The 20799-nt window shown below is 46.6% G+C and overlaps 1 protein-coding gene across 1 annotated transcript in view; it reads left to right on the plus strand.

Moving 5' to 3' along the window:
- RERG (RAS like estrogen regulated growth inhibitor) overlaps nt 1–20799 on the plus strand; it is a 612141-nt gene that overhangs the window by 568686 nt on the left and 22656 nt on the right. The window contains exon 4 of the mRNA XM_086938969.1: nt 2161–2234. Coding sequence (XP_086795095.1) covers nt 2161–2234 — 74 coding nt within the window. The remainder of the gene's footprint in view (nt 1–2160; nt 2235–20799) is intronic.

Raw genomic sequence — 20799 nt, forward strand, 5'->3', positions numbered from 1 at the left:
TGTATGCATTGTTTCAGCTCTGTGCGCATCTTAAACGCAAATCCTTGCAATGCTTCACAAACTAGAATTTAAGGTAGTTTGTTCAGCGGGCCTAACTGGGTCCCTGTAGCCGCACATGCTCCATAGCGGTCAACCTGAAATTGTGATAATGTCCTAGTCCGGTGCAAACAGATGTCCATAGATGGTGCTTTGGCTTTTTGGTGCTATTTTCCCTAAAATCGCATATCTCTGGTTCTACTGATTGAATTTTTGTTGTTTTTGTCTTGTTTTTTTAGTCGTCATGTCATCATGTGTGACAAATGCATGAGATGACTAAGCATGCATGCGAAACTGAAGAATAACTGGCTAATTTTGAAGGATTGGCAGAGTGATGAGGAAAAACCCTGCGAGCAGAGGGGAAGATAAACAATACCACTTAGCAATCACTGAATAGTGGAGGTGATATGCTAAAATAGGTCATTTTTGGTGCAGTAAAAAGAGCTTAAACACCACATGTCACTTAGCACAAACCGGCTGCCTAGCATGAGGCCAATGTCTTAGGAGGTAAGGTAGGTGTGAAACAACTGAATATGGCTACACGAAAGGTCTGTTGCCAAACCCACACAGACCAGTTATCTGACCGAAATGTTAGAATAGTCCTGTAAAGTGGGGATCCTGGCCCCAGAAGCAAAAGATTCTGTGAAGTAGGCACTGGTAACGATGAAGAAGATAGGAGCAGGAGGTATGCCAGAAGTAGGAAGGAGGTGATGCACAGTATGTCTAAAATAAAGAACTGTATCTAACAAAAAACTGTGACGATCTAGTGTACCTTTGAGATTTGAACAGTCCCTCATGCCTTCCAATACAGTGATGGTGAGACTATAATGCTTGTGTTAACTAATCCAAGATCTGACCGAATCTTAAACCATTGACTGAAAGGTCCCAGGCCAAACAAATCAATCTTTGAAGGAGATGGACTGATGCTTGGACTAAAGTGCAAAGTCAAACCCACCCTGCCTGCAACACATGAGAATGAACCAACGCATTGCCAGCAGCGTGCCTTGCAACTTCAAAGGTGTACACAGTGGCGTAACACAGGCCCCACAGCACCCGCAATGAAGGGATGGGGGCAAGCTCAGGGGCCCCCTCAGAACAGTACTCTGGCAAGAGAGCTCCCGATTTAGTCCGGAGGGGGCCCTCCCCGTACCTTGCAGGGGGGACGCCTCACGTTTCGTTACGATAGTGGGTGTACAGTGTGTTCAAGGGGCTGCATAGTGGAATGCCATGCAAGCCACTGCTTTTGGTTGTATTTGGTATGCTGTACAATTGTGCTAAAAGGCCTTCAAGCTGTTGAGGAAGGACAGAGGGTCTCTCATCGTGAGTGCATTCAAGGGCACATACACCCACCATTGATTAATGGATGTATGCTTTTGTTAGTATAAATGTAAGCTGTGCGATCTTGTCCGCACCTCATGGCTTTGCATCAATGGCTTGGCATTGAGTGAGAGCTTCGGTCAATGGGACTGCCCTGTCTGCTGCCCTGGGAGTGGCGTGCGGACCATTCTTCTCATCGAACTGTAGACTCCCTTCCCAGTGGGGTCTCCTGGCCCTCCCTTACGAAGCATTTTGCAGTAACCACGTTCTCTAAGCATGGCACAAAAACTCTTCTCTCATTCCCATGGAGAATAACACATGCACCCGGGGAACACACCTATGCTTAAACCATTCCTAGTCACTATGTATTAAACAATAGGATATTTTGTAATAGCACATTGAAAGGGACAGACAGAAGTGGAACAATTCTGCATCTATGTGTGTGGCCCAAGCTATTTGTCTTAATTGCGCTTAATGTTACCGTAAATAAATCTTTTCACAACAGTTTCATATATCGGTGGCTGTGCATTAGGGTGTAAGTTGACAAGTAAATATGCACCACATGAAATATCGTTGTTAAAGATGTATGCGGCTTGTTTGTTTAAGGACTAGTCACTAGCCATAGAATGCATGCTTTGATATTCACAAACTTACCAGTGTACATTGGAAGCATGTTTATTTTTCATAAATTGTAAGAAATTCAAACCTGAAAATATAATTTTCGATAGTAATGTAGTAGTCCGCGTTTGCTTTCTTTTAGTAAGTAAACAAACCACATGCTGACTAATTGAATGCCATTATTTGCAGAGTCCACTTACCGCCATCAAGCAACCATTGATGATGAAGTTGTTTCCATGGAAATATTGGACACCGCTGGTCAGGTGAGCACTGTTGGTCTTTACATGTTTGTTCACATTGACCTACTGCGTCTGTTTCCTTGCTTAGAAAATGTTCATGTTATAAGTGATAAATATGCAATGCTTTTCAATAGCATCCAAATAGTGTATTGTTATTATTATTTATAGTATGTATAGAGCGCACTGTCACCTAACAGGTATCCTGGTGCTTAACCACAGGCTTTATTTGTGTTAATGTTTAGGCCTTGTCATTAATTTCCTTAGTTGAACTGTTGATTTTTGCAATAGTTACATTTAAAAGCTCAAATTGGAAGTATGGATCAACATTTCACATCAGCCACTATGCTCCCTCAGCATTTTCTGAATTTGTTCTTTTGAGGCAGTCAGTTTACTCATGACTCTCTGGGTTCCTCTACTTTCCTCTGCTGAATAGTCCAAAGAAAGTGAGAAAACTGTGTCTATTTGTTTCCATTTTTTTGGTTGATTGATGCCCCATCAACCAAAAGCAAGGGCAAGAGCCTGGACAGCTGAGCGTGAATCGACTTCTTCAAAAAATGGAGGGGAAGTGCAGCGGGACTATGGAAAAATGTTTTTACACCCACTCAATCAGATAAGAGGCAACTCAAACAGCACTTTTCTATAGTTGTTGAGGCACAGTGAGCGAATAGCCTTATTGCCCTTACCTGCATGGCAAAGCCAGCCATTTTATGTGCTATTGCTTGCAGCTCCGGATCATATCTGTAGTGAGGGTAACTATCAGCTCTAAGGATCTATAGGTATGGGCAATAACACTGAAGCATTGTGATTCTTTCCGTGGCAGGCCTGGCAGAACTCAAGTCTCATCAGATTTCTGGCCACTGAGGTAGAGAACTGTTAAACCTGGCATCATTGTCGTGGTTCTCCCCTGTATTTTTGCCTTGACCTTCAGTATTTTTGCTGCGTGTTGGACTCTGTTTTGCTTGTCAAGCTACTTTGGGCACTTTGCTACTGCTGTTCAGTGCCACAGTGTAAGTGCTCACTTTGTAAATTGTTGTTATGGATTGATGTTTCCATGATTGGCTGATTTGATTTACTAGTCAGTCCCTAGTACAGTGCACTGTGTGTGCCCAGGTCCGGTAAATCAAATGCTGCTAGTGGACTGCAGCCCTGGATGTGCAATCCACATAAGCAGCCTGTAAATGTAACTCTGGTCTGCCATTGCAGAGTCTGTGTGCAGTCTGGTCCTGCCATGTTGACTTGGCAAGTGCACCCACTTGCCAGTCCCTACCCTTCCTTTTTCTTTCATGTTAGCCACCCCTAAGGTAGCCCCAAGGTACCCGTGTGGGCAGGGTGCAGTGTACGTGAGAGGTAGGACATGCTTTGATGTGTGTGGCATGCCCTGATAGTGAATTACTGCCAATTTAGTTTTTCACTATTGCAAGGCTACCTGTTCCCATAGGACAGAATCAGGAGTTTGCTTATAGCCTCCTATAAACATAACTACCCATGGGAACAAGGTAGGAAAATAAGGTTTAGTATGCCTGAACTCAAATTGTTAAAATGCATTTGTTAGTGAGGGTTATTCTAACATTCTGTTTTTGAAAATACCACTTTTAGAAAGTAGGTATTTTCTTGCTTAGCCATACAATGCGCCTCTGCTAGGATTGTGTATTGAATGTCTGGCTATTGGATGACAAGGATTGGGAAGGAGCAGTGGCTCCAGAGAGCCAGACGAGTCAGGGCTGGGCTAAATAGACCTGCGCTGCATTTAGAGTAGAGGGATGAGAATTCCTTTCATCTGAAGGGGCCTGGTCTGCCAAGGACAATGCTGTCTCCACCTCCTGTAGGAAATTGCACCAGAGAGGACAGAACTGGTTTTGACTGAGCACAGGGCTTCTCTGCCACCAGAGAACAAATGATTTTGTGATATAAATATTGGGGCCCAATCCCTGGAACTTTAGATAACTTCTGGGAAATTAAGGAGCAGAACTGGAGAAACTGAGTAAGAGTACTTCCCCAGTGCTGTTTGCTCTCTGTGGGAGTCCTGCAGTGGCTACTTTCTGCCAAGGAAAGGGAAAATGACTTTTCTGTTTTCTGTGTCCCCTGCTTGAGGAAGATCTATAAGGGCTTGAAGAAGAGCTTGCATCCTGTTCTGAATTTTCAGGGATACAAGGATTTCACCACCAGCTCCCCCGGAGTTCTTACCTGCTAAGAGGTGCCTGCTGTCATTTTGGACCTCTAGAGGCTGTTTGCTGCTGGGAGGTTGGAAAAGTAACGCAATTTCGAGAAGCAAGACGCATCCGCACTTGTTTCCGATGCATGGCTGAAGAAATCGACGCAGAGCCTGCCCCAGCCCCAAGAAATAGCTGCACGCCACATCAAATGCACCGGTCTCTGGAGTCCGAGATCATCGCACTGATTCCGACGCCAGGCCTGCTGTGCGGCTGTAAGAATCATTGCATCGTCCTGGATTGTCAAATCGCATTGAAGCACCAAGTCTATTGCATCATTGGGGGACGCAGTAAGAAACCAACTCATCACCTCCCCACTCAGTAAGAAACCAACACATCACCTCCTCTCGGGTAAGGAACCAACGCATCACCTTCCCTGAGTGTAAGGAACCAACGCTTCAACTTCCCTTTGGCTGTTTTTGTTTTGTGCGTGACACATCGAAGGTCACTGTATTACTGTATGTATTCACAAATGCTTTACACACTGCCTCTAAGATTAGCTTGTGTGCTCGTGCCAAGTTACCAAAGGGGAGAGCAGGGGTTATTTTAGAAGTTAGTCCCCCTTATCCTGACTAGGAAGAAGGGTCCCTACTTGGTCAAATGTACCTACCTCTGCCAACTAGAGACCCCCTTTTCTAACAAGAACCATAGTTGGTCTCCAGTCTAATTTAAAACCTGCACTGTGCGGAAAGTATAAATACTGTAAAACATCAGTACTGTCAATACATGCAAGGAGCCCATGCCCAGTGAATCTCATCATGCTTTTTTCACAGTGGGGAAGGGCCTGAAAATGTATTGTCAATTTTTAGTATTATATAACAGTATTTATGGACCATGTTCAGTTCTTCACCATTTACCCATCAATGCCTCCTCCCTTTGGAGCCAACAAATAATATGTTCTTTGTGTGATAAATTCACAATGAGAAAGTTGTTCTCACATTACTATTGTATCCTATTTTTGGAAATGTAACAAAGGACCCATAATCCATGACAGCAGCAAAACAAACATACTGGTGGACGCGAACCACATCTTAAACATCTGTTATCTATTAATAGTGGTAAGAGACTCCCCAGGGTGAATGTGTGGTCTATTAGTACACCTTCTGTTATGTTTTGTTTATGCTATGTCAATAGTCCAGCTAAATACATTTTCAAATGCTCCCAATGTACCTCACAAGGACAGACCATTTAAGTCACTCACAAGATGTGTGCATGAGACAGAAGTTTTAAGCAACAACGTTAATATCACAAGAACACATTATTGGTATCTAATAAACTGATTGCTCAAATATAGGTCCAGTGAATTAAATTCTCGACCCATTTGTCTTACATTTGAGAAAAAAAAAGTAATAACAATGACAGAGAATATAATTCCCTTCCTATCTGCATTTTTTTTTAAAGATTCACACATATGTTTAATAAAAAAGAAGTCAACAGTACATGAGGAATAAGGATCATGCTCAAAACATTAAACATAGTTGTCACAATGCCGGAGCTACAGAAATAGCTTTTTGTCTGCCTGCTGTCTCATCTGCAGAGGTCTGTGCTTTGCACCTCTAGCTAAGCATTCTGTGTAGATGAAAACTACAGATGGTTGGAAGCATAGAAAGATCAATGCTTGGTCACACTTCATTTTAAGGAAGATTATTTCTTTGGAACTTTGTTCCTTGTTCCTGGACCACATCCAGTTTGGGTCTGTTTCTTGGCTACAAACTGCTATGGAGTGTTGAGTGGAAGGCTGGCAGCTGCAGCCTCAGGTGGAGCTCCAATGGTGCACCTGGGATAAACTCTTCCTCCAATCTGAGAAAAATGGAATTTGGCATAAACGAAGTGGGCAAATGTCCATCTGACGGCAGAGTGGCCAGCCCTGTGTGACAGGCAGTGAATTGAGGCAGAACCAGATCTCGGTAACGTAGTTGAAGAAGAGAAGCTCTGTCGAATTATCAGCTATGGTCTAGTGATGGAGTGGGTGCATATTAGTGGTAGATGTTTTCCTTTTCATTAGATTCAGCTACAGTAATTTCAAAGCCTCTGTGAGATGCTATATTTTGCAGATTTTATATGTTACTGTGATATTGCAACTGATTTTGGGAGAATAGTGTAAGGAACCACCACTCCTGTGCAGCCACCCGAATCTACGTTTCCTTATTCCAAATGTGTGCTCAATGACACACCTAGTTTTTCTATGTGCCACATTGTAAGGGCTCTGACTCCAAGTGATTGAATGCAAATATAGAGACCGTATCCATGACCGTATGGAATATGTACTATCACCTACAATAACAATGTAGACTTTTAGACATTACATTATTGTTAGAAATTGAGTTACTGGTTGATTGAGGTGTGAGCTCTGGTCAAGCAGTAACCACAATCCTAGTCAGTGTAAGGCACATGCAAAGCCTAAATTATCCTGTGCTCACCACCTGGTAGCTTGGCACAAAGCAGTCAGGCTTAACTTGAAGGCAATGTGCAAAGTATTAAAGCAATAATTCAACAGTTAAAATAGTGACAACCTCACACAAAACGATCTCACACCAGGTTTAGAAGAATAGAGTGTTTTTTAATAAATAAAATAAGATGAAAATAACTAAAATCAAATTAGTAGAACCAGAGATAATAACTTTTAAAGTTTTATTTTAAATAGCGACAAAAAGCACCAATTTCCAGCAAGGAATATCTGGTTGCCCCTGACTGGGGCAAAGTCAAAAGTTCAGGTTGACTAAAATCGAACACGGGACGGCGACAGGGACCTAGTAAAGCCCGCTGAACCAAGTGACTTAAATTCTCATTGCATATTATTGCCTGGGTCGAAGAAGCGCCTCAGAGCTGTGGTGGAGTATCAATTCTGAGAAGCAGCGAGGCTGCGGTGCAAGGTCCTGTTTCTTTATCATCGAGAATCCCATTGACAGGGCTTTCAAAGCAAAATCCGGAGTCAGAGATGCAGAGCCCAGCTGGTGATGCATTGGTTCCTAAAAACTGTGAGGCATTCTTCGCATGCTCAAAAAGACATTTCGCTGGATCCCCACCGAAACCAGAAAAACAGTCACCCATGCTCTGGTCACGAGCCGACTGGACTACGGAAACACCCTCTAAGCAGGTGCTACCGCTAAACTCCAGAAGAAACTCCAACGAATCCAAAACGCCTCAGCCAGGATCATATTAGACATCCCGCGCAACGAACACATCTCTGGCCACCTGAAAGACCTCCACTGGCTACCCGTCAATAAGAGGATCACTTTCCGACTGCTAACCCACGCACACAAATCACTCTACGACATCGGACCAGAATGCCTCAACTCACGACTGTCCTTCTACACCCCCTCCCGCCAACTACGTTCTTCCAGCCAAGCCCTCGCCACTGTACCTCGCATCAACAAGACCACCATGGGAGGCAGATCCTTCTCTTACCTGGCTGCTAAAACATGGAACTCACTCCCCACTTACCTTCGCCTTACCCAGAACCACCTAGCATTCAGAAAGCAACTTAAAACGTGGATATTTGACAAGTAATCCTCCTCCCCTCCCTAAGCGCTTTGAGACCCTCTGGGTATGTAGTGCGCTATATAAATTCTTTGACTTGACTTGACTTGACTTGATGCTAAGGCTGACAAGAAGCTAGGACCTGTGCTGGGTATGCACTGTCCCATCGGCGATGAGTTGGTTCCGAGGACTGCAGGGATGATGCAGGCCCTCTGAGCCAAGTACATTCCATGTAGCAGCGGCGATGTGGCTTTTCTGCTTGAGGATGCGCTTCTCAGCTGCAGAAATGTGTCAGTTCTGCTCGGGGATAAGTCAGTCAGCAGAGAAGATGCATTGTTTCCACTGGTAAGCACCTTAGGCCCACTTCCACGGGTCTAGGACTGGGGTGGCACTAGTTTACAGGGTAGACTCACAGATGGCATTCAAGGTGGTTGGAAGACTGTTATGTGGTTGGAAGCCTGTTATATCACTGTGGCTTCAGATCAGGAGGCCAGCCAAATACCCCATGGAGTCACTGTGGGCTCTGGGTTAAAGAGATACAGGTATAGTCCTTCTCACCCAGGCAAGAGGGCAGCAAGTCAGCACAACAAAGCAGGAGTTCAGCAGAGTAGCAGTCCAGCAGAGCGGCAGTCCTTTCAGCAGCACAGCAGTCCACCTTCCTGGCCTAGTATCCACAGGTCAAGATGTATACTGAAGTGGTAGTATCTGAGGTTCTTCTTTTATAGACAGTTGCACCTTTCAAGTGGGCAGAAGCTTCTAAAGGCATTCCTTTAAAGTGTACAGATGCCGTGCCCTCCCAGCCCTGTCCCCAAATTAACTACTGGGAGTATGCAGCTATTTTTGTGAAGACAGCACACAGTCTATTCAGGTATAAGTGACGCTGTTCCCAACTTCTCCCTGCCATGCTGTCAGTGATAGCTCACTCAGTCACAATTAAACTATCATTGTGTGTGGCTGTCTAGGAGGAATACACAACTGCCAACTACACCTAGTCATGTGAGCAGAGACAGGCTGCAGGCACCAAATGGCTAAGGGAACAAAAGGCCAACTTTTAAAAAGTTAAATTTTCAAAATTGCTGACTTCACCATACGTTAGGATTTTAAATTTGGATTTCAGAGACACCAGACATGAATCAGCTATATCCTCCCATTTGAAATACACCTACAAAATGTAAAAAGGAAATCCCAATGCTATCCTATGGGAGATATAGGCCTTGCTTTATTGAAAAGCAAATATAAGAGTTTTTCTCTGCTTGGAAATCTAAAACTGAAAATTACATGCCCTGCTTCTTAAATGCATTGGAACCTGCGTTCTCTGGGCTATCCAGGACCTACCCTAGGGGTGACATATGTATTTAAAAGGAAGTTTTGGGCAGAGCAAGAGGATTATCTTGTAAGGTCGACATGGCAGTTGAAAACTGCATTTTCGGACTCTGCAGTGGCAGACCTCAGATATTTTTACAGGGCTACTTAGGTGAGTGCCACAATCAGTGCTGCAGGCGCACTGGTAGCATTTAATTTACAGGCCCTGAGCACCTATTTTGTGCTTTACTAGGACTTAATAATACATAAAATATTCCAATTGGGTATGCACCAATGTTATCCTGTTTTAGGGCAAGAGCACAAGCACTTAAGCGCTTTAGCACTGGTTCCCAGTTGTAAAGTGCGCAGAATCGTGGGGCCAGGAAAAGAAACAGAGGTTATGCAGAGAAAACATTAAGGGAAACCCCATTAAGGATGCCAGGTCCAACAATTACCAATATGTATGCTTTTCAAATACAAAATACATTTAAAAAGGCATATCATCCAAAATGTAAGCATCATCAAACTCTCCTCTTTGTAGCCTTGTATAAATGCCACTGTGTCTGAATAGGAAAAAACATAGGTGCTCCCTGGAAACCATGCCACTATGTCAGTAATCTCATGTTTAGCATCACACACCACTTGTATATTTAATAAATTAATATTTTACCAGTTGTGGAATATATGCTCAGTGGAAGATGGTGGACAGATTGGCACATATATGCCATATACTCATCCTATGACAAAGGAAAAGTTGGCTATCCGATAAAAATCGATCTTGGTGGTGTGCAATTCCTGTACATTTGTAGGGAAATATATGTAGGTCTTACCGAACATTACCAGAGAATCTAGAAATGCCTGGAAAAAACAGGAAAAGGCATTCTGTGAGACTCCACCAGCTGCTGCACTCACACCTCGATAGCTACCAGACCAAAATAAATGCAAACTGCACATCACCTACATATGGCTGCATTGGCTGACTCAAATTGGTATATGTAACTTTCCATTAAGGCCACAGTATATGGTGCAGAAAATATATTAAATGTCACATGTGGAGGCGCTAGGGGGCGCACAGCGGAATGGCTGCCTGAACTGCAGCTCCGCCGGGCGATCACCAACAATGTGATCTATTGCCGCTCAAACCCCGCTAACCCACTATCCAAGACTATCCACGAGTGGGTGAAGATGTGGTGCATCGATCGACGTGGAGAAACTCGACCACCACTCCTGGTTTTTCGACTTTTGCCGTGTACATTGTAGTGCGCGGCGGCCCGCCTGACAACATGGCCGACATCGGCTTGCGGACCTCCGACCTGCGCGGCGACATCGGAGTGGGATTGGCCTACTGAACCAGCATCCGCAATCAGGGGGTGAGGAACTGCTTCCCTGGCTCAAGTGTACATTGTGATTTGCTTTCACCCTCGTGTACGACCAGTCGATTCTGCCGTCTCCCCGAACCACGCGCCTGACAACATGGCGGCGCGCAGTGCCTGAGCAGAGATATCATCGCCTTCGCGCCAGTGAATACGGACTCGGCCGGGCTGGGCTCACCGTCTGGCGGATCAACAGGGACCACCACTGGATGGTGCGCTGCTGGATATAAGCGCTTACAGGCTGCTTTCTGCAGGTGTGCCGTCGCTGCCTGCTCTACCGAATCGGCGGGAGGCTTGCCAGATTCACGAGCAACTTCAGCGACAGAGGGTCTCACGAAGTGGGCCGTACTCTCGCACCCTGCTGACGACGGTGGGGACCCGGCTGGAGCTACAGGCGCTCCCTGGCCGCATTAGATCGCGCTGCTTTTGGAGTCGCCCGACCCCATAGCCCACACGACCTGGAGAGGGGCACCATTTTTTCCCGATCGCAGGGTCGGAACCACGTGCAGCTAATCGCTGCCTCTGCCGGTGCATCACGACGACGGCGGTAAGAGTCACGAGGGCGTCTGGGCCCGCATTCAGAAAAGCGACTTCTCCGACCGCCATAATGGGGAAACCTGATAAACAACAACCAAAGATATCATTTGACAACAGAAAGGCGACTAAACCTGCGGACGAGATGGTGGAGTCTGGCGGCTCTACCGAACCAATGCCAAACAGCAACATGGAGAAGATCCTTTTGGCAATTCAATCGAATCTGCAGGACATCAACGGTAAGCTGGACAACCTGACGTGCAGGATGGACAGCATGGCCGCTCGGCAGGAGAAGCATGGCGAACGTATGGATGAAGCGGAGACGAGAATATCGGCCGTTGAAGATGAGGCGCGAACCTCCACCACCAAGTGCGCGGGAATGGAACGACTCCTGGAGGTGATTAAAGCGAAGGAGGAGGATTTGGAAGCGCGTTCGAGGCACAATAACGTGAGGATCACCGGCCTGCCGGAGTCGACCAATACTGGGCGGATGGAACAATACGTCGAAAATTTGTGTAAAGATCTTTTTGGCGCGGAGGCCTTATCGCCCATCTTCATAGTGGAGCGGGCCCATAGATCGTTAGCCCCCAGACCACCGCCCGGTGCCACACCAAGGCCGATTGTGGCGAGGATACTCAATTACCGGGATAGAGACACGATCCTAAGGCTCGCACGGGAGAAAGGCAAAATCAATCATCAAGGCAACTCCCTAGAGTTCTACCCAGATCACACGGTAGCGGTTCAGCAGGCACTTAAGGAATACACTTCGGTGAAGGCTAAACTGCGGGATCTGAACATTGTCTACTCGATGTTATATCCAGCCCGACTTCGAGTGGTATGGAAGGAGAAGGCAATCGTGCTGGCAACACCCAAAGCGGCCCAGGACTTTATTAAGAAGGTACAGTGTGAGTCGAGATCAGACTCGCAAAATGATCAACACAGAGACTCGGAATGAAGCCATCGGCAACATCCCACGTAGGGCAGCGGTGAATACTGTTGGCCATCATGGCTGGTTACGTGGCCGCTATAGACTGCACGGGGCAGATCGGCCTGATGTCAGACTCCTGAGTGTGGACTATGAACTCACTATATGTCAGAGGGGCTGTTATCCATTGGGTTTGAGGTTCACTTCTGATGTTTGACTTTACTCGATGCCTGTGGCAGACTCATGCATACATGCCCTCCCCGCGGTGTATTGGTTCATAACACCAAGTCAAACTGATGCATTTTCTGGCGCACAAGGCAGCTGTACAGCTTCTTTCCCATAAGTAGGCTTGTAAACTATCCTGTCGAGAGCACTGGGGCAATGGGAGCGGGAGTGCCTTCAACGCTGTGTTGCACACGACCTTGCAGTATGGCGCCTTGCAGATGTGCGCCCGCTCCTGCGCACCTCCATTGTATTATCTACTTGCAGTTACGCTCTTGTTATATGGGGGCGGTATGTACTCTGGGCGGTGTGGGGATTGAACTGCCACTGACTTTGGATGGAGTCGGGATGGCGCTGTGCTGCCCCTATAACAACGCTACTACTTTAGTAATGTTGCTGAGTCCTTGGAGAGTGGAGGGGACAGCGGGTCAATGGACACATATATTGCGAATATGTATGGTTTTTACAGTATCGCCAGCACCCGTCCGCCGGGTGAAGGGTTGTGCTCCTGGCGGTCCTCCATGAGGGTAATACCCACCACGAGTTCTCAGTATGGGCACTGAGTTGTTGGTTATGTGTTTGTGGGATTTGTGCTCTGAGGGGCTATGGCTTCGTCAGGTTGGGGTTGCTGGAGTGGGTGGGATAAGGGGTGGGGGGATGTTTGACTGTTTACAAAGACCGACAGCATTGCATATGTATACCGTCATAGGTTCTCCGCTGAGATGGACAGCCATTGTTACGTTTGTTCTCTATACTGCAAGTGGGCAGGCACCGCAAGCAGCATTGGAATGTACAGGGATGAAATATATTGCATTATCTGATGGTAATGGGTTCTAGGAGTGAGGGCAGATTGTGCTTAAACGTTCTTACTTGGAATATACGGGGGTTCTCGAAGCCTCAGAAAATTAGACAGGTTTTTGCTAGTCTCACCAGGTGGAACATTGACATGGCATTCATACAGGAGTCACACCTCGCACCAAACACACACGCACACTTGGGGTCGAGATGGGCAGAGTCTACATACAGGGCATCCTATACCTCCTACTCCCGTGGGGTGCTTATTTTGATTAAGAAAGGGGTCAATTTTGAGGCGCAGCACGTTACGCATGATCCCTCTGGAAGGTACGTGCTAGTGACAGGTACATTGAGAGGCCAACGCGTGACATTCCTCAACGTATATGGTCCGAACACTGACGCTCCGGAATTCTTTCGGGAAGTCTGGGGTCACTTGCAAAAATATACTAACACGCACATAATATGCGGGGGGGACTGGAATGTGACATTGCAGGATGGGCTGGACCGCTCCACACATTCGCTAGAACAGCACAAACAGTCGCGGCTGATGATGGGTCACATGATGGAAGACCTGGCCTTAGCTGATCTTTGGAGGCTGCAACACACTGACGCGCCAGGCGCCACACACATTACAGCGTCTCACAATAGCTGGTCCAGGTTGGATTACTGGCTGGGTTCTCGGGACGTGGCTCTGTGGGTTCGCAAGTTACAGGTACTACCCCGCACATTATCGGACCACAACCCTGTCCTGTTGCAAATGGAACTTCCACGTTACACCCCCCCCCCTTTCCAGTGGCGGTTTTATTTCCCAGGCCCTCTCAGACGCAGTCTATGTTGACACCTTAAAAAAAGCGATAAAGGACTACTTTGATATTAATGCACGGACGACGGAAGACCCGTGCCTTCTCTGGGAGGCATTCAAAGCCACGATTAGAGGTGTCTGTATTGGCACCACCATAGGGGTACTCAAGGACATCAGGAGCCAGATTCGCCGCTGCGAGAAGCAAATGAGTGAATTAGAATTGTTGTATGAGACGACACAGGATGTTTCACTACTACCTGGGTTGCGCGACTTGCATACTGAACACGCTGACTTTCTAGAGTCAGAAATAAAGTACTTGGACCGTAAGCATGTAGCTAGAACCTTTGGAGAGGGGGATAGGCCAGGGAGCACGCTAGCACGGAAAATTTGTGAGGGGCGAGGACAGTCGGCGATACTCAGAGTAAAATCTAAAGAGGGTATATTACAAACACACCCCGCAGATATCCTGAAATACTTTGTGGACTCCTTTAGCTCGCTCTATCAATCGCAACCTACAGCGCCAGCAGAAGAAACGTATGAATATTTACATGATGTAGCGATTGGCTGGCTATCGGATGCACAAAGGGAATATTTGGCTAGGCCCATAACGGTGGAGGAGGTAACTGAGGTGATCAATTCACTACCAAATGGCAAGGCGCCGGGCCCCGACGGGTACACCTCTGAATTTTATAAACAGTTTGCAGACATTATCGCTTCCTATCTGGTGGACATGTATGGCACCTCCTTTGAGAAATCATTGCTTCCCCCCACTCTGCGAGAAGCACTGGTCATTGCTCTCCTAAAGCCGTCCAAGGATCCGAAGGAATGTGATTCCTACAGGCCCTTGTCCTTGATTAACGTGGACTCGAAAATCCTCGCAAAACTTATAGCGGTTCGGTTGTCCCCTTTGATGACCCGCCTGGTCCTTCCGGATCAGTCGGGGTTTGTGCCCACCAGATCCACCTCGCATAACACCAGATCCCTGTTTGCACTCTCGCATTACCTGCGTCCCTCGGTTAAAGCGGTGGCTGTCATGCTTGACGCCGCGAAAGCATTCGATTCCATTGAATGGCGCTATATGATTACCGTCCTAAACAGAATGGGGTTCCCTAAACGGTTTGTTCAATGGGTATCCTTGCTCTATACAAAACCATGCACCAGGGTCCGGATCAATGGCTTTGTCTCGGCTCCGTTTGACATTGAACGTGGCACGCGTCAGGGCTGCCCACTATCACCCCTTTTATTTGCGCTAGCGCTGGAGCCCCTAGCATGCATAGTGCGACAGAACTACAAAGAATCAGCATTGCAATTCATAACCAGGCCGCTTCACATTTCGCTCTACGCGGACGATATGTTACTATACATCCGTGACCCTGCCACCCATCTAAACCCGCTGCTCAGAGAGTACATCCGGTTTGGCGGACACTCGGGATTGGCGATTAATTGGGCCAAATCCTCCATAATACCTCTGACTGACACTACATCACCCTTTGCAGTGGATTTCCCATTGGAATGGCAACAGGACCCGATTCGCTACCTAGGGGTCATGTTTCACAGGGATCCAGAGGTGGTCCTGCGAGCAAACTATGGGGTGGTACTCTCAAAGCTTGAAGATAAAATCCAACGTTGGATCCACTTGCCGCTCTCTCTAGCCGATAGAATCGCAATCGTTAAAATGAACGTGTTACCCAAATTGTTATACCTGTTTAATAACATACCAATCACGCCGACACAGGAAGTCTTCCGCCGCATTACTTCCCTGGTGCGGACTTTGATATGGGCAGGTAAACAGGCTCATATTGATTTGCAGACACTAACACTCCCATTTGCACAGGGCCGCTTCAGTGTGCCTGATTTTCTCCTCTACTACCTTTGTGCACAGGCGCAATATGCAGCATATTGGTACCATAAGGTCCCCTATCTCACACATGCGGCCATAGAAGAGGGAGATGCTCATCCTGTCCCCCTATCTGCAATCATATCGCACACAAGGCCACCACAGCATGCAAATGACATAAACACTGTGGACACCACGGTCAGGGCATGGCACAGGCTTGGACAGTTGGCTCACAAAACCCCGCTGTATGCACCGGACATGCCATTACAACATCATCAGGCGTTGTCCGTTACTAGTGAAAAGGTTGGCATGTCCTTGCTGAGTAGAGCTGGTATTGACAGGCTTGGTGATGTGTTTAAGGCTGGCACGTTCATAGGCCTCGACCAATTGACTTATATCCAAAACCAGACTCCCATGTTCCGCTTCACGTACTATAGGTTGACCAGAGCGTTGAGGGAACATTACCCGACATTCCCCACAGAGTCGGAATGCCTTGCACCTCTGCAACTACTGATTACTACTAATGACCTTTCCCATCTGGTGTCCAGGCTATATACAGCTGCACAATCCGAAATATTGGGACACACACTTAAGGCCAAGGGGCGGTGGGATGCGCTACTAGACACTCCATTAACAGATGAGGAATGGCAAAGTACCTGCGCGTTAACACAGATACTGACGCCAAATGGTAACTTGAGAATCATACATTTTAAATTTATTCACCAATCCTACTACACGCCCACAAAACTGCTTAAGTTTGGCTTGCGGGAGGAAGACAGGTGCAAGAGGTGTAACAGGGAGGGGGCGGATTTTGTGCATCTGGCCTGGGATTGTGCGAAGGTGGCGAGGTATTGGGGGGAGGTCACTACCACACTAGCTGTCATGTTGGAGGAAGGGGTGCAGTGCACGCCCAAGATCTGTTTACTGGGTATAGTGCCCCAATTCAGGGCGTTGAAACGCAAGTTCTGTGCAATTGCTTTACTTTTAGCGAAAATACAGGTGGCGCAATGTTGGCACAGCCGTAAGGTGCCGACGAAGAAAACATGGCTTCATGATATGTCCACCTGCCGGGACAAACTGCAAACCTATGAGGAGCAACTACCGGCGAAATCTAGGCCAAAGGACATATGGTGTCTCTTAACAGACTACCTTAACTCACTGCAGGACAGTGAGGAAGACTAGCTCATCTTCTGTCTCGTTCAGACATGGGTAATGTTTGGTGCACGAACTCATAGCTGATAGCGGCTGACCCTTATGGGGAACCGGAACTATTGTCGAATTGGAGGTATAGGTTGTGAATGATAGAACTGTAAGGTCTTAAGTTGGGGTATGTTGCATTGTTTTTTTGCTCTATAAAATGATAAAATGTAAGACTCACATCATCTGTCAGCAGGAGCCCTACGGAAGGGTCGAAGGGTGGCTCTACCTACAGATTCCACGCTCTTCGTCGTAGCGCATTTGTTCTTTGTTGAATGATCATAATAACGTGGCGAGCCGGCCCCAGGGTTGTAGGCTCATGCTGTGTACTTTGCTTTGTGTTAATAAAGGTCTTACAAAAAAAAAAAAAAAAAATGTCACATGTGGACTCCAGCACCTTTTGTGCCATTCAGTCAGCTGACAAAAGCAACATGGATTTGTACCTACCTGTGTAGTCCAAATCCTGCATCATGTAAGAGTGCAGGCCACTGGACAGGAAGGAACCCAATTACATGGGCAGCCAAGGTCCCTTCATGGGCAGAATAATTGTGCCAAGTTTGATTTTCCTCTGAATAGTGCCCTGTGGGATAATTTGCAGCAAGGCAAACAGGATGTGCTGCAAAAGTGGTAAGGATTGCCCTTTGGAACTTACCCATTGGTTACAGAGTGTCCAGGAGTCACCCCCACCCACAGGCTAGTACATTTTATAAAAGTGACACTTGATGCATAGTTCATCATAACATTCTCTGGATCTCCTTCTGAACAGAAAAGGATTTGACTTGGGGTTTGAGACATGTGTGGCTAACTGAAGGGCTTGACCTGCTCCCACTTTTACCCCATACTAAAAAGTAGACACCAACAGCCAGTTAGCTGACCTCCTGTGTAGCTATAGGGATGCCACAAGATGCAAAAGGCCTTTGTTATAGCCGCTGCTCAGCCAGCATGACTGGGGTTGTGGAATGTTGATGTGTGGTGATGCTGTGGAATGTAGGATGAGTGAGAGAGGCAGTTGGAGAATGGGATGAGAAGCAGGAAGTCTGCTCCTGGTGGGGCTCTTCATAACAACTACCTAACAAACTTCCTACCTAATCTGTCTTGGACTACTGGACGACTTTGCAATACAACATTTTATGCTGACGATTTCAAAAAAGAGGAATGTACATGTGTGAACTGAAGGAAGCACAAACTATGGATACAAATACCCCAGAGGAAGCCTGAAGAAACTATAGAAAGAAGAATTTGTAAGGATATTTAAGCAACCTACAATTATACAGAAAGACAAAATGCCTTCTAGCCCCACCAGTGTCCCGTTTCATCAGACAGCCTACCAGGGTATATTTCATGTTTGCTCTGGTTAGGTTTTCATACTGTGGCGACAACTGAACATCTCCAGCAACCTGGTGTCTTTTGCGACTTTTCATTGTTCTGCAGGAATTACTGGCAACATGTGATGGATGTTGCCAGGGCTCATGGAGAAGATGTGTGTCTTATATTTTGTTTCAGCTCAACAGCTTGTGATGTTGGATTGACAATTTATTTTTAGCTTCATACTCTCTATTCGTCGCCCTGCCAAACAACGAGAGAAGTATGTTGTGTCTACGGTATGTGGTATTTGCGGCATTTCAATCCTCGGTTATCTATGTGGCTATCAACAGCTCTCTTGTCCCTTACCTGTCAACTGGGTCGCGTGAGGCTGCTTCATCACCGCTTCATGGAATGCAGGCTACAGAAGTTCAGTACTGCATCTGCGTGCCCGGAACCACCCGGCACTATTCATGTTGCCATGAAACAGTCTTCACAGCCGGGTGTAGTTCTTTCCTGGGGCATTATTTGCTCTGCGTTATGGGGCAACAACAAGATTTACCAAGATGGCGACAAAACCTGGGACTCGAATTGCAGCAGCTGGCCCATGAAGCTGAAGTTGGGCGAGGTAATGCTGCGCCGCTGCTTGACGAACTCAAAGGCCTCGTCCAGCTTGACGCAGTTGATCCTCATGAGGTAGGCCAGGCAGATGGTGGCTGAGCGCGAGATCCCGGCCTGGCAGTGGACAAACACCCTGCCCCCGGAATTCTTCACGGAGTCTGGAAAAAGAAGGCGTGCAGCGGGTTACATTTCAGATCTATGGCACCTTTACAGCTTAGAACAAGATGTATTTAGCCAGAATCAGAGCCCATGTCCCTCAGACATAGTAAACACCCACTCCTGTCCCTTCCCTGCTTTACATTTGGCGTAGGGGCTGGTGGAGGGGGAAATAAGAGGGCTGAGAAAAGGTAAACCAGCAGAGCGACGCAGGTACTGACAGCAGCACAGCTCAGCAGAGCGGCGCAGGTACTGACGGCAGCAAAAAGCCCGCGAGTGGTGCGCGCGCCACTGCGAGCATATGTTTTGGATTATCGCGGCTGTCAAACCAGGATCATTCAAAACATATGGCCTCTGGTGCGCGTAACAGACACCAATAGGCCATAGGCGGAGCTACGCGACCACCTATGGTCTATTGCGTGTTCTGTTAAAAAACAGCACGCTAGCCAAGGCCAATGAAAATTGACCTTGGAAATCCACACGCACGAGCTATGTGGAATTTCAACTTCCATTTCCAAAACGCCAGGAATAGGACTCTCGCTGCGCGACACTGCATGCGCAGTGTACGCAGAGCCCGAGCCCTAAAAAGGATAATTGGAATATATTTCACCAACATGCCTATTTCAGCAATGTATTCGTGGTGATGGAAGAATCTTATCAACACATCCTCGTGAGGAGAGAAACTGGGTTGGTGTCTGGTTTTTGGGTGAGAGTTCTATACATAAGGTTGGCCACGGATCAAAGGAGGTCTGTACGAATAAAACTAATGGCATTCAAGAAATGTTGAAACATGCTGATACTCTGTGAATGTAGTAAGGGTAAACAGCAGTTGAATTGTTAAACATTTCTGTTTTTACACATCTTCCTCCAGGACGTGGGAGTTATAAAGTCTGTTTACACACTTGGAGACTTTTTGTGGCAAGACAAGCAAGGGCACAATGAAGATTTATTACTTGGGAGATTTTAGACATCATGTTCCAAGTGATCTCCCTATGGTGTTGTGCTGACTTTTCGTGTGACTCGCACGCCGTAATTCATTGTTGATGCATGTAAGGTGTTCTAGAAATTGTAATATAAGTGGGCAAAAATCATCCTTCATTGGCAAGCCAGTGCATGTTTTGGTGTGAGAGTGCAACTTTGTATAGGTGTGCTTGTTAGTATGTTGCCATGGTATGGGGTTTTCATTTAAAATGGGTATTTTACCATTATATGTTATGTTTTGATGTTCTGTAGTGAGATTACTGTTCGGGAGTATGTCAGGGTGTTTCATTGTGGAGTTGGGGGATGATGTAGTAACATCAACCACTATTGGAGTTGTGGGATGATGTAGTAATATCACCCACTGTTGGTAATGTGGGATGATGTAGTAATATCACACACTCTGGGATGATATAGTAATATCACCCTCCATTGGATTTGTGGGATGATGTAGTAATATCACACACTCTTGGAGTTGTGTTTATGACGACGTCAGTAAGATAAGCAATTCAGGTCTACCTCGTGGAATGGTGTTGTTTTGTGCTGTGTTTGTGAGGATTCCCTTTCTGTATTGCAATGGGGTGGTTCTTGCTGCTCCCACGGTGGTTGGTTCCCTGCTTGCTGTCTTTTATGTCAACCTGGCAAGCTGGCATGTTTGTGGCATTAGGGGTTGGTTGTGGAGCAGTGGTCTGGTAGGTGTGGGAGAGTGTTTGTTTTGTTGATTGAAAGGGGGCAGGTGAGTGAGGCGTGTTTGTTTATCATTTTCACTTTCCTGATGGGCATTCATATGGCAGAGAGTGTGTTCAAAGTGTTTGGTTTATCTTTAGTTAAAATTATACATGTTTTCCATTTTAC

The sequence above is a fragment of the Lissotriton vulgaris genome, chromosome 1_1, assembly GCF_964263255.1.
Source record: "Lissotriton vulgaris chromosome 1_1, aLisVul1.2, whole genome shotgun sequence".
Taxonomy (NCBI): domain Eukaryota; kingdom Metazoa; phylum Chordata; class Amphibia; order Caudata; family Salamandridae; genus Lissotriton; species Lissotriton vulgaris.